General features: G+C 48.2%; 3 protein-coding genes across 5 annotated transcripts in view; all 3 read right to left on the minus strand.

Moving 5' to 3' along the window:
* gabbr1 (gamma-aminobutyric acid type B receptor subunit 1) overlaps window positions 1-1,601 on the minus strand; it is an 82,249-nt gene extending 80,648 nt beyond the window's left edge. Inside the window, exon 1 of the mRNA XM_005801801.2 lies at window positions 629-1,601. The gene's annotated coding sequence lies outside the window, so the exon portion shown is untranslated. The remainder of the gene's footprint in view (window positions 1-628) is intronic.
* Window positions 1,602-2,034: 433 nt separating this feature from the next.
* On the minus strand, window positions 2,035-7,259 carry sh3bp5l (SH3 binding domain protein 5 like). The gene is made up of 6 exons (XM_005801800.2): window positions 6,515-7,259; window positions 6,120-6,182; window positions 5,753-5,881; window positions 4,577-4,741; window positions 3,437-3,610; window positions 2,035-3,292 (listed from the first exon to the last, which is right to left on the minus strand). The coding sequence occupies exons 1-6, from the start codon at window positions 6,755-6,757 to the stop codon at window positions 2,777-2,779; spliced, it is 1,290 nt and encodes a 429-aa protein (XP_005801857.1). The 5' UTR covers window positions 6,758-7,259; the 3' UTR covers window positions 2,035-2,776.
* A 438-nt stretch (window positions 7,260-7,697) lies between these two features.
* Window positions 7,698-12,068, minus strand: mgat1 (mannosyl (alpha-1,3-)-glycoprotein beta-1,2-N-acetylglucosaminyltransferase). Of its 3 annotated transcripts, none has more exons than XM_005801799.2 (3): window positions 11,692-12,068; window positions 9,732-10,592; window positions 7,698-8,833 (listed from the first exon to the last, which is right to left on the minus strand). In XM_005801799.2, the coding sequence occupies exons 2-3, from the start codon at window positions 10,353-10,355 to the stop codon at window positions 8,135-8,137; spliced, it is 1,323 nt and encodes a 440-aa protein (XP_005801856.1). In that variant the 5' UTR covers window positions 10,356-10,592; window positions 11,692-12,068; the 3' UTR covers window positions 7,698-8,134. The 3 variants fall into 3 exon arrangements, with proteins under 3 accessions (XP_005801856.1, XP_023186677.1, XP_023186678.1); XM_023330909.1 differs by lacking the exon at window positions 11,692-12,068 and adding an exon at window positions 11,513-11,685; XM_023330910.1 differs by lacking the exon at window positions 11,692-12,068 and adding an exon at window positions 11,579-11,684.
* Between the last annotated feature and the right edge of the window lie 61 nt (window positions 12,069-12,129).

The raw sequence follows: 12,129 nt of genomic DNA on the forward strand, positions 1-12,129 counted from the left end.
ATCAGTGTTCTTAATGACCGGCTGAATGGCAGAAGCTGTTGCTGCTTCTTCATTTCCTTCCTTCCTGGCAGAGAGGAGGACTGAAGGAAGCTGAAGGAAGTCCCGATGCTTCCACCAGCGGAGCGGGAAGGAAAGCAGGCCGAACCGATTCGGCTCGGTCCATCAGCTGTGAGGACGGCCGGGGAATTCCAGCCAGCGCCTCGGAACCAGCGCAGGCCTGACAGACGGAGCCCCACCGCCCAGCAGCGGGCTGCCGGCCGGAAGCTGCCGATCCGGCTCGGTTTCAGCACCGCGGACAGCGTCCACCCCGCTGCTTCACGCAGAGACCCGCAAAATGCTGCATTTCGTGCGTGGCTGAGCGTGAACCGCGGGTCACGGCGCGGCTGCCGGCGGTTCCTGCTCAGGGAGTCCGTGGCGGCCTGCAGGGGAAGCCGAGCCTCCCGCTCGCTGGGAAACCTGACCCAGAATGTCACCGTCTAATCTCTGGAACAACGCGAGCATCGCTCCCGCTCGGGCCTGGCGGCTCCATCGAATATGCATCCAGCCTTCTGCATTCACAGCCACATCTGCCCGGATCCGCTGCAGCCGCAGTGGATCTGGACCGGAAAGCCGAGCCTCGGGTACTTACTGTCGGTTCGATGGCTCCCAGTCCAGACCAGTCCTCCCAGTGAGTCGGATTAGTGGGCAGAAAGGTGCATCCTCCTCGCGCTCTGCATGGCTCTGTTATTATGGCTTTGCAGTAAATGAGCGAGCAGCTCCGCGCGTAAACAGCGCTGGTCCGGGTTATTTCCAAGTATTGCAAAGAGATGACAAGAAGGGGAAAAAAATCCACTCACTCACACACACACACACACACACACACGCTCACACACAAATAAAGATACACAAACGCATCCACAGAGACGACGAGCAGCGATTCAGCACTCCCCTCCTCCTCTCTACAATCTGGAGCTCATGGCGACGTCATGATGGAGACGCACCGTGCGTAAAAGCTCCCGCACGTATTTATCTGTTTTTTTTTTTTTTTTTCTGAAACCCGAGCAGGGAACGGACTGCGCCCAGCCCGGCAGGAAGCGGCTCCTGATGGAGGATCATTCCGCTGCTTTAACGCTTTAAACCCAAAAGCTCCTCGGAGCTTAAATGACAGAAGCTTCGCGCAGGTTTCTGCTCATCCGCCGAGCCGAAGCCCTGCGCGCGCAATCAGCTTCACATGAAACACCTGCGGAGGACACGAACATTTTATAATCATTTCTTCAATATTCAAGGAAACATTTTCAATTCAAATGGAGTTTAACTCTGATGACATTTGAATCTTTCTTTCACTTAAAAAACCCGAACTCATTCTGGAAAGGTACCAGTCAGGAGCAGGGGGTTTATTAGGTGTTAGCCTGCAGCAGCAGCGGGACTGACCCTGCTGGGCTTCCTTAGAGACGCCCTGAACTGCTGTTTACATTCCTGCTCATAGTCACAGATTCTTCTAATCTCATATTTTGCATTTTGTGCACAAACATATTTTTAAAATAATCCTGATCAGTTCAACATTTCTTTAGAGTATGCTATTTTAATTTGTATTTTCTAACGATGTACAATTGGAGGGACAATAAAGAATATTTCTATTCTATTTAATAGAATAATTATTTTTACAATAATTCTAATTATGTTCAAACTAAAGTTCTGCTTTAAATAGAACCAAGTTTGAATCTGTCAACATGATTGAATATAAAACGGATTGGATTGTCTTTAAGATGACATGTTATGAATTTGTTTTATATTAATAAACTGAATTGGTTTTAGTTTTTCATATTCTCCATATTTCTGGACAAAAACAACCATTGAAACTCAGTGGTGGCAGCATTATGCTGTGGGATTACTTTTTCTAACCCAGAACCTTTGTGATCTAGAATGAACAATATGGTTGTAATTTATAAAACTTATTTTTCAGCTCCTCCTCTAACAGATCCGTTTGTAGTTTGAATCTTAAACTGTTTCCTTCGTGTCTTTGGCTTCAAATCCAAACAGATTCATAAAAACACGTTCAGGAGTCAAAGATGAGATTTATTGGTGCAACAGGAAGCAGAGTCACATTTACAGATCATCAAACACATTTAAATATTCTCCATCTGAATAATTACAAACATTTACAGGCTGTTCCACTTTATTGTTTTAGACGTTTCAGTCGTCAAATAAAAACTTTTGTCTGGAACATAAAAGTTCTGATCAGTTGGGAACAGAAGCGTTAAAGTGTCAAGGCACACATCAAGTCACAACAGGAGCTTCTTTTGTTTTTAAGGCAAACAAAAATCCATGTAAACAATATTTTAAATAACACAAATCTGACTTCACACAATTTAAATAAAAGGCTGATTCTAAAACCTGGACCGGAACCGCAGGACCGAGCAAAACACGCTCCTGCAGCTGCAGACAGAACCAAGAGTTTAATCAAGTCTTCCTGCCTGTGCCAGGTTCTGCCAGGTCCGGGTGACCCGGTTAGCTTCCGGCCTGATGGGACGCAGGGGAAACGGCGCCTCCAGAGGTCCGACCGGACCGGACCGGACCAGAGACTGAGAAAATAAAACAAACAGGGATTTTAAAGTTCTGATGGTTTCATCATGCTAGAGGAACGGATCGACCTTCAGGGTTCTGCTGTAGTGTTCTACTGCAGCTGCCGGGTCAACCGGGTTCTGCTGAAGTTTTACTGAGCCTGCCGGGTCAACCGGGTCGGTTTAAGCTTGTTCTGGTTTGTGTTTTCCATCCCGGTTCTGGTTCCGGTCCCGGCTCACAGGCTGAAGCTGCGGTGGTGCTGCTTGGAGAAGTTCTGCTGGCGCTCCCTGGCGCCGCTCGGTGCCGCCGGGTCCCGTGTCCTGGCCCGGTCCCGCTCCGCCTCGTCTCCGGTCACGCTGCCCACGTCGCTCAGGTCGCCCAGGTCACCCAGGTGCTCCACCGAGTCGTACTTCTCCAGGTCCGAGGCGATGGTCTGCAGGCTGAAGACGGACAGCGAGTCGGACCCGGCCCGCTCCCGCTCCGCCTCCTTGTAGCGGTCCGCCAGGTCCAAGGCCGCGTCCAGACGATCCTTGGCGGCGGCGGAAGCTCCGCAGGTCGCGTCATCCTCCCCGACCCGGGCGTCGGACTCGGCGCCGACGGGCGGGCTGCGGGTGGGGCAGTCGGGCGGGTCGCGACCCCTCTGGGCATGGATCTGCTCACTGATCTGCTCCAGGTTCCTCAGAGCGACGGAGTAACGAGTCTTCACCTTGGAGACGTTCTGCTCCAGCTGCAGGACCTTCGTCTTATGATCCTGACACACACACACACACACACACACACACAGAGTTCAAACAGTTGAAATGGATCAGCTCCAGTATGAACCCGTCACCAGGCTGATGACAGGTGTGTGTTCTCGGTCTCAGAACACACTCCGGCCCGCTGCGGCTCGCTGTACCTCCAGGATGTGGTTGAGTTGGGACTTGAGCTCAAAGTAGGGCTTGGACTTGACGATGACCCGCTTCAGGGACTTCTGCAGGGTCTGGACCCGGGCCTCGGCCTCCTGGCAGGCATGTGTGACGCGCATGTGTTCCCGCTCGCTGCGGATCCGTTCCTCCTCGGCTTCGTTCACCTGCAGGACAAACGGAGAACAACAGAACGAGTTCTGGTAAAGTTAAAGATGAAATAAAAGTTCAAATCAACTTTTTATTGCAGATTAAATGTATAAATTCATTATTAAAGGTTCTATTTCATTTTTCTGTGCAAATTATGACATTTTCATATAAATGCAGCAATTTTTGACCTATAACTGTCTCAGTGCTGCCCTCTTTGGGTTGAACGGTGGTACTGCCATCCGGCTCGGCTTATGTCACTGCCCTGCTTCAGGAACGCCCCCTGGTGGCGAGGCAGGAGTAGGACCAGAGCGTTTATGGACCATGTAGCTCATGTGAAGCCGTCTGCTCTGCTGCTCACTCAGCTGCTGCAGGGATCGATGCTGCACGTCAGAAATCCCTGCGACTCGTGGCTCCGCCCACTACGGTGGGATTTTTCTAAATTTGCCTGGAGGCGGGGCTAACCTTTCACACTGGTCTAATAAATCCAGAATAACTGAATTTTGCCTCCATGTTTCAGTCATTTATATCTAACTTTATTAAACAGATTCTGCTCAGTATTTCAAATATTTAAAGCATTTATTTCTGTTATTGAATCATTTTAATACAAAACAACATCCAGAGTCTCAGAATATTCCATCAGATCAATAAAATTTCATTTTGAACAGAGACGTCAGGATTTGGTCTGGGCTCCTTCTGCACCAATGCAGCGCAGCGTGGAGGTTCTGGTTCTGGTTCTCTCCACTCTTCCTCCAGTCTCTGGGAACATTGGAGCGGTTCTGGTTCTGCTCAGCCCAGGTAAGACGCTGCTGACCTGTTTCCACCAGGTTCTGGTTCTGACCGTCCAGAAGACCTTCGGTCGGTCCGATCTGATGATCCCGGAAGCTGCAGCCGTTCTTCAGATTGCTCCGGGTTTGATGTTCTGAGTCCAGCAGGCGGGACGCAGCAGGCGCCGGCTGCGTGTGTGTGTGTTGGTGTGTGTTTACCTTGGAGGTGGCGTGGTTGAGCATCTCCTGCCAGGTGGGGTCCAGCGTGTTCTTGCCGTCGGCCATCAGGCCCTGCTCCGCCACGTAAACCATCTCCCTGGCAGCCGTGTGCATGGAAACGGCGCGCTCATAACTCAGCGCCGCCTTCTGCGTCTCCTGCTGCGCCTGCAGGAAGCAGGAAGTTCAACTAACGCTCCCTCACTGTCCCGCGAGATGTCTAGGTGTTGCTATGACGATATACTGTGGGGCCTTACCATGAACCCAAAACAGAAACACTTTAATACTGTTTAAGTTCAGTCTGAGAAAAAGGCAGGAAAAGTATACTGCTACTTTAATAATCTTCACCCTGATAAGTGATATTATGCAAATATTCTGCATATTTTACATGAAAATACACAAAACAAAGTGTACCAGCTGGCATTTTCATTTTTTAACTTTAAATTTGACATACAGTATTTGGCCAGACGTCTGAAGAGCCAGAGGAGATTCTGCTGAGCTCAAACGTTACGCAGACCAGAGGCGAACCGATCGATCAGCAGATCGAAACCGATCTGATCAATGTTCTCAAAGGTCTGAAAATAATCCACCCTTCTGCGAGAAACAGCTAAAAAAAATGTAACAAATTACAGGCTAAAGGAGCTGATTGTTTTAGTTTATTTAGTAGTTTCCTTTAGATTTCATAGCAACACCTCATGCTACTAAAACAAGTTTGTTTCACCGGTATTATACAAGGTTTATCAATAAAATGAGATTGGAGGATTGAAGGTGCATCGTGACCTTTTATCACATGACTGAGTCAGTAAAAAAATGTAAAAATTGAAAGTAACAGGTAAGGAGTGGATACTCTCATATCAAATAATCACAATAAAAGACAATTTTCCATCACTAAAGACATGGATGATTGCATTTCTACCAGAACAGATCAAACAACACCCAGCTTCATCACATCAAGAACCTCTGACATCTTTTAGTGCAAATGTCCGACTTCAAGAGTTTTCTCCTTACATGTCTGACTCCACAATGTCAGAAAACATCTTACTTTTCGGATTATAAATCTATGCCTTTGAAAGGTCTGGAGATCCCAGCGGGTCGGCCGGCCTCTGGCCTGATTCTGGGAGACAGTAGCACTTTGCTAACACACACACACAGTTTGAGACGAGGTGTATTGATCCGTACCTCCTTAGCGAGGCGGCGAGCTTCGTAGTACGGCCTGGCTTTCTCGATGCAGCTGCCGAGCTGAGAGCTCTGTGCGTTCAGCTTCCTGGCAGACTCAGTGAGGATCTTCCTGTACGCTGACCTGGCATCCTTCAGGGTTCATGCAGGAAAATAATGAACCACATCAGATCCGGTTTCACACAGAAGGAACAGCCAGATGTTAACATTTACAGTTTTTATTCTTTAAATTTGGAACTATAAACACACATTTATCAGACTAACTTTAACAGACAAACATTTGATAATTGTATTTGTGCGTTAAACCTATAATTAATAAAAGAGTGCCATCTGAAGCTGAATCTTCTGATGACTGACTGTCTCCACTTACATCCAGCTCCAGCTCCAGCTTGTTGATTTCTGCGCTGGCTTCGTTTAGATGCTCCAGCTCCTCCTGCGAAAATGCAAACTAAAAATCATCAACTGCAAGAGCAAACCAGCATGTTTACCTCTGGGATTAAAGGGAATAAAGGCCAACAATGACGGCTAATCTGAAACTGAAAGCTGGTGGAGCTCTGCTGTTAAAGCTCTGCAACAAAGATGATTACTTCTGACAGACAGTGGGATTATCACAGATTATTATGATTTATAATGAAGAACAAAGCACTCTTAAATAATTAATCAGCTACGTCCCTTCATCGAAAGTAATCCAGTGATCATATATCTGCCACTATTAATGCGGGTTACAGAGCTGCTAACAGGAACACCAGAGGCCGGTGGTCTCACCTGAATCCGGGGGTCCAGCTCCTCCTCATACGGGCTGTGCAGCTGATCTCCGACGCCTCTTTCACTGCCGCCTTCGTCGCAGGCGTCTCTGAGCGCATTTTCTACTTTAGTCCCGCTCGTTTTGGTAGCCTTCGCCTCCAAATCCTCCCCCTCCTCCTCACCGCCGGGAGTAACCTCCCTCCAGCCGCCCACATCCGACTCCCCGGAGCCGGCGGGGCTTTCTCGCAAGTCGCCTGGTTCCATCCCAGGCCCTAGACAGACGGGCGGGTATTGGCTTGATTTATCCCGGCGAGAAGCACCTTCCTCCCAGCAGCGACCGAGAAAGAAGCGGTTGGAGATCAGAAAATAATCCAAGTGGCGGAGAGAGAGGAGTTTGAAGCCATTTTTATTCTGCACAGAAACCCGAACCCGCAATTAGCCTAGCATATTCTGTATAGATAGGCGCTCCAATTAGCCTAGCCTAGCCTGTATAGAAACCAGTAGCATAAATTAGCCTAGCCTGTCAAAATGCTAATTCCGCCGCTTTCTGCGAACATGTGAGAACCAACAGCTGCTGTTCGATATAAACCATGTGGAAGTTTAATCAATAAAACTAACTTTTTTACCGCCACTTTCCTCCATCTCTTAACATCTCCACTCCAGAGCTAGACCAGCTAGCCGCCCCGTTCTCACACCATCATCACAGATGAAGCGAACAGTTCAGAGCGGAATGCGCTTGAACCACTGCAGCCACCGTAGACACAACAGAACTCTGCGGCAGTTTCTCTTCAACACCCAATGACAGGAAATGTTTTAAAACTCACGATTTCACATTAATAGTATATTCCATTTTCAATTATTTCAATATAAATATACTTTGATCTATTTTTTAATCGTGTGTAAATTGATTATATCCCTCTTTCAACCAAAACACAGCGTCATTATCCAAACTTAATTTATTATGACTGTTGGGTTTTCTTTGAAAGTCTGAAGTCCCAGTTCCGTTTTTGATTAGTAAAATGTAAAATAATAAAATATTTGAGACTTCTAAACATGAAGTAATTTGCAGTCTCTGCTTAAAAAGAAATACAAGATTAAAAGGTCCACCTTAACAGTTTGCATAAATTAGATATGACTAGACATGAACATTAAACGATTCATAGATCATAACTGAGAAAAACTGAGCTACATTATGACCAAAAACTCTGCATTAATTTTGTTTTTATTAAAACACAAAAACATACAAATCCCCACAGTGATTCCAAGGCAACAGATATTCCAAACAAAATCAACTGACAAAATGTGAGCAGGAAGAGCAGAATTTGGTTTCATCGCAGTCATCAGCAGACAGAATCACAGATTAGATGAGCCAGCTTCCTTCTCAGGATTAACTCAGACTAACTCCAATAATTTAAAGACAATAAGGCAAACTGGGCTGATGCATTAAATGCGTGGCTGCAATGAGCACAATCAGAATCATAGAAAAATAGAGCTCTGGTGATTTACAGCAGATCTGTTGTGCGCTGCGGGGAAACCTGAGTAGTGTTGGCTGAACCTCCTAAACAACCAGCATCTGTAAAGGCAAACAGCAGAAATCCTGTTTCTCTTTGGTGTGGAATGTGTCAGACGCTCTGCGGATCCTCAGCTCCAGGTGGGATCGTACCGACTCCACCCGGGAGGCGGGGCCAGGTAGATCCTCCGCCCCCTGTAGAAGAAGCTGACCACGCCCCGGTATCCGGTCCGTGGCACGCCGGACTTCAAGTCGTCCATGATGCCCAGATTCTTGGCCATGACCTTGAAGCTGTCCTTGCTGGAGTACTGGAGCCGGAACGGTCCGGTGCCGCTCAGCCGGCCCTGCTTCACGTCTTCATACGTTACCACGGCGGCACTGTACACCTGCTTGGTGAAGCTGGTCTGGTACGCGTCCTCCTGCAGGTAGGCCAGGTCCAGCTTGGTGAAAGGCACAAACTCAGAGTTCAGTTTGATGAACTTCAGGTATTTGTCGTAGAACTGGCCCAGGCTGACGCCCTGCCGGCCGAAGGTCAGCGTGCGGGAGATCTCGGGCCGGACGCAGGCGCGGCCCCGCCGCTGCTCCGGCTGCCGCATCCAGTCGTCCCAGAAGGAGGAGGGCCACTTGGGCTCCAGCTCCTCCCAGGCCTCCCGGAGCAGCATCCAGCCCAGACCCGGGAAGAAGTCGGTGCGGTAGAGGAGCGCCGACTGGCTGGGGTCCACCATCCCGTCCCGGCCGTTGTCGTTCCAGGCCGAAGCGCACCACAGGGTGGGGTCCGACCGCAGCACTGGGTGCAGGGCCCGGAAATACTCAAAGAAGTCTGGCGCCACCTGCAGGAGAGGACGGATGGTTAGATGTTTTGAGGAGAGAGACGGAAAACGTGAAGGATTTGGAGGGTGAGCAAGTTATCAATTAATGAGTTAATCAAAAGTTGATCTTATTGATCAACTAAGGATTAATTAAAAACATGAGTTTTCTCCTATATGAAGAGGGCCTACCATCTTTCCATAACACGAAGGGCTTCGTTTTCATAATATGCAGAATTAAAAAACATATAGATTGTGTTTGATAATATCCTTCAGTTTTCTGCTGTATATTAAAATGTTTTCTGAACAGGTTGTTGCCGAAAGTGAGAATTTAATCTCAATCAATTTACCTAATCAATACAGGTTACACAGATAAAAAGGTATCATCTATATAAACTGGGTAAACAGAAAATTGTGATCTCACATTAATAAACGTATTTATAAAATGTAACAAGACACAAACCTCTTAGGTTACTGAACAGGAAAAATAAAAATAAAATACTTCATTCCCCATTAACAGAGATATTCATACACTGTCTGTGGTTTTTCTTAAAGGAATATTAAAACTTCGCGCTATGAAGTGTATTAACTCATGACAGCCCTCTGCTGGATGGCAGGCAAATTACAACACTGAAAGGAAATCTAAGCCAGTGATTTTAAACTGCGTTCCTGGAGGTCCAGGAAACTTCAGATGTGTCCGCTGGCCTACATGCTTGAACTCAGTGGTGAAGTTACCAGCATGCAGTCCAGCTCTGCCAATGAGCCGATACTGGAGCCAGGTGTGCTGAAGCACAGACGCATCTAAAAGTTGCAGGACACTGGCGGATGCTATTAGTTAATCAATTAGAACTAATTTTAATCTAATAAACCGACGATCATAAGTTGGTTAATTGTTTGCGTCCATATCGGAGAACGCCGGTACCTCCAGGTCGTCCTCCACGATCACCACGGAGGAGTGGGAAAGGGTCCGGAAGACCTGGTTCAGAGCCCAGCGGTAGTGCCTGGAGATCTTGTAGTAACCCTGGAACTTCTTGTGCTCGGGCCGGACGGGAATGTCAGACAGGTCCGGCTGCTTCAGGTGCGTGACTTTATCCCCGTAGGAGGCGATGACGTCGGCGGTGGCGGCGTGCCCGCAGTCCTGGCTCACTATGATGGGATGGAGCTGGGCGGAGGGCCGCAGCTCCAGCAGCTTGTCCAGGCAGCGCCTCACTGTGACCCGGTTACAGGCGATCACCAGGATGGGAATGACCGGCGGACTGGGAACGTCGACCTTCGCCCTCTTTCTGTTGACCGGCTTCCACAGCGACCGGTGGCTCAGGATCTGGGACAGGATCTCCTTCTGCTTTGCCAGCTCCAATTCGAAGGAGTCTGCGACGCGCATCACGTCTCCCACCACGTCATCGGTGGGCATGGAGGCCGGATCCAGCTGCCCGGCGCCCGGCTGGCCCTGGGGCGCTCTGCCCCAGAGCAGCAGCACCAGCACGGCGTTCCAGGTTACAAACAGGAACGTCCCGCATAGAATGAAAGAGCTTCTTTTCCGGAACATGGCTCCGGGATCTGGGAAGAGCTTGGCTCTGAGTAGGCAGTGTCCTGGTTGCAGACAAAAGGAATGGGATCTGGGAGGGTCCGTCTTCGTTCCGTTTCATCACAGAGTCATGTTCCCAGATGTGTCTGGCTCAGGGTGCAGCTGCCGGCGCCAGGGGGAAAAAATCCAGCATGTTTTCAGGATTACAGCCCAACCATCCTGGAGTAATTATCCCTGGCTGTTCGGTTCCCGTTTCACCTGAAACAACAAGAGTAGAAACATGGAAACCAGAGGTAACCGAGCAGGAAGGCATGCAAATGCAGCGCATCGCAGGAACGATCCGGACAGCTGAACCGCATTGATTTTCCCTTATCACCTGGAAGCAAACAGCACACACACACACACACACACACACACACACCTGCAGGTCCTGAAACTCTCCAACTCAGCGCCTCCCAAATATTTCAGAGTCTAACCCAGAAAAAACCGTGACCCAGATTATGGGTTCAGAGACGACATGAACAGCCCAGTTATTTGCTGTAAAGGATTATTTCCTCTAAAAACAAAAAAACATAAAATATGTTTATGACTACAGGTTTAAGTTAAAGGAAACTGCAAAAAGTTTTGACTCAAAAATCACCAAAAATGAATGAAATTCAACAACCTTTGATGACAATCGTCCAGGTCAAAGGTCAGTCGTTCCAGCAGAAGGCGAAGGTTGTTTTTTTTTTTAGCTCAAAAACAAAGAATATTCTGCCTGAAAAATAAAAATACAAACTTTGAGCTTCTTTTGGTTTTCAAAATAAACTTTAGAGCCGAAGCCTGACTTTCAGAAATAAATGAAACCTGGAAACTTTGACTAGTCCACTCTTTGTTTAGTTGTTTCTACACTCCAGAAACAATTTGCTGCTATTTGCTCAGCATTAAAGTAGATAATTAATGAGAACAGGGGTGTGTTTACTTCATCACAAAACCTCCAACAGCAAACAAAAAGTTGCTCTTAAAGGGGCGGCAACGCAACGTGCAACTAATCAATAAAACATCCGCGAGACTCACTGGGTAAAAAAAATAAAAATAAATCACCTCAACAAGAGTTGAAGCCTGAAAATGTTTAATATGTGATGCATGATGCAGTTCCACAGACAGTCACTCAGACCCACTCAGCTCCACAGACTCACCGCCTGCCGTGAATTCCCTCTCAGCACTTTCCACTCTGCTGCATATCCACAAACACTAAAACCCACCAGCCTTCCGTGGATCGCCCACCAGTAGCTTCCACCCTGTTGAAGCTCCACAGGTATTGAGACCCACTCCCACCCAGCCAGCCTGCCGTGGATCCCCCACCAGAAGCTCTCACCCTGCCGGAGCGCCCTCCGCCTCCTGCCGGCTCATTCCCCCGCTGACAGCCGGGCTCAGGTGAACCTCGCGGCGGCGGGAGGTGGCGCGGACCTCGCTCCTGTCGGATTTCCTCCCGCTGGAGCAACTTACAGCCGCCGCGTTAGCGTGTTTTTTTCCCACGGAGCAGAACTATGACGCTGAAGGAAAGTAACACGACGACTTCCCTGTTTGAGTGGTCGAGCGGAAGTCCCGCCCTAACCGTCACCTTGAGGAGTTATGCAACAGTTTGAGGAAGGAAGGAATTAAAAGTAATGAAAAGCAGCTGCTGGTCGCTGACAAGCTGAACACAAAGTTCAGACTCAGAGAAGTTAGTTTAACGAGGCTCGTTTTTCTGTTTCTGCGCAACAAAATCCCCGGTTTTTATCTCCTAAAGAAAGAAATGCAAATGTAGGAGAGA

The sequence above is a fragment of the Xiphophorus maculatus genome, chromosome 3 (genome assembly GCF_002775205.1).
Source record: "Xiphophorus maculatus strain JP 163 A chromosome 3, X_maculatus-5.0-male, whole genome shotgun sequence".
Lineage (NCBI taxonomy): Eukaryota > Metazoa > Chordata > Actinopteri > Cyprinodontiformes > Poeciliidae > Xiphophorus > Xiphophorus maculatus.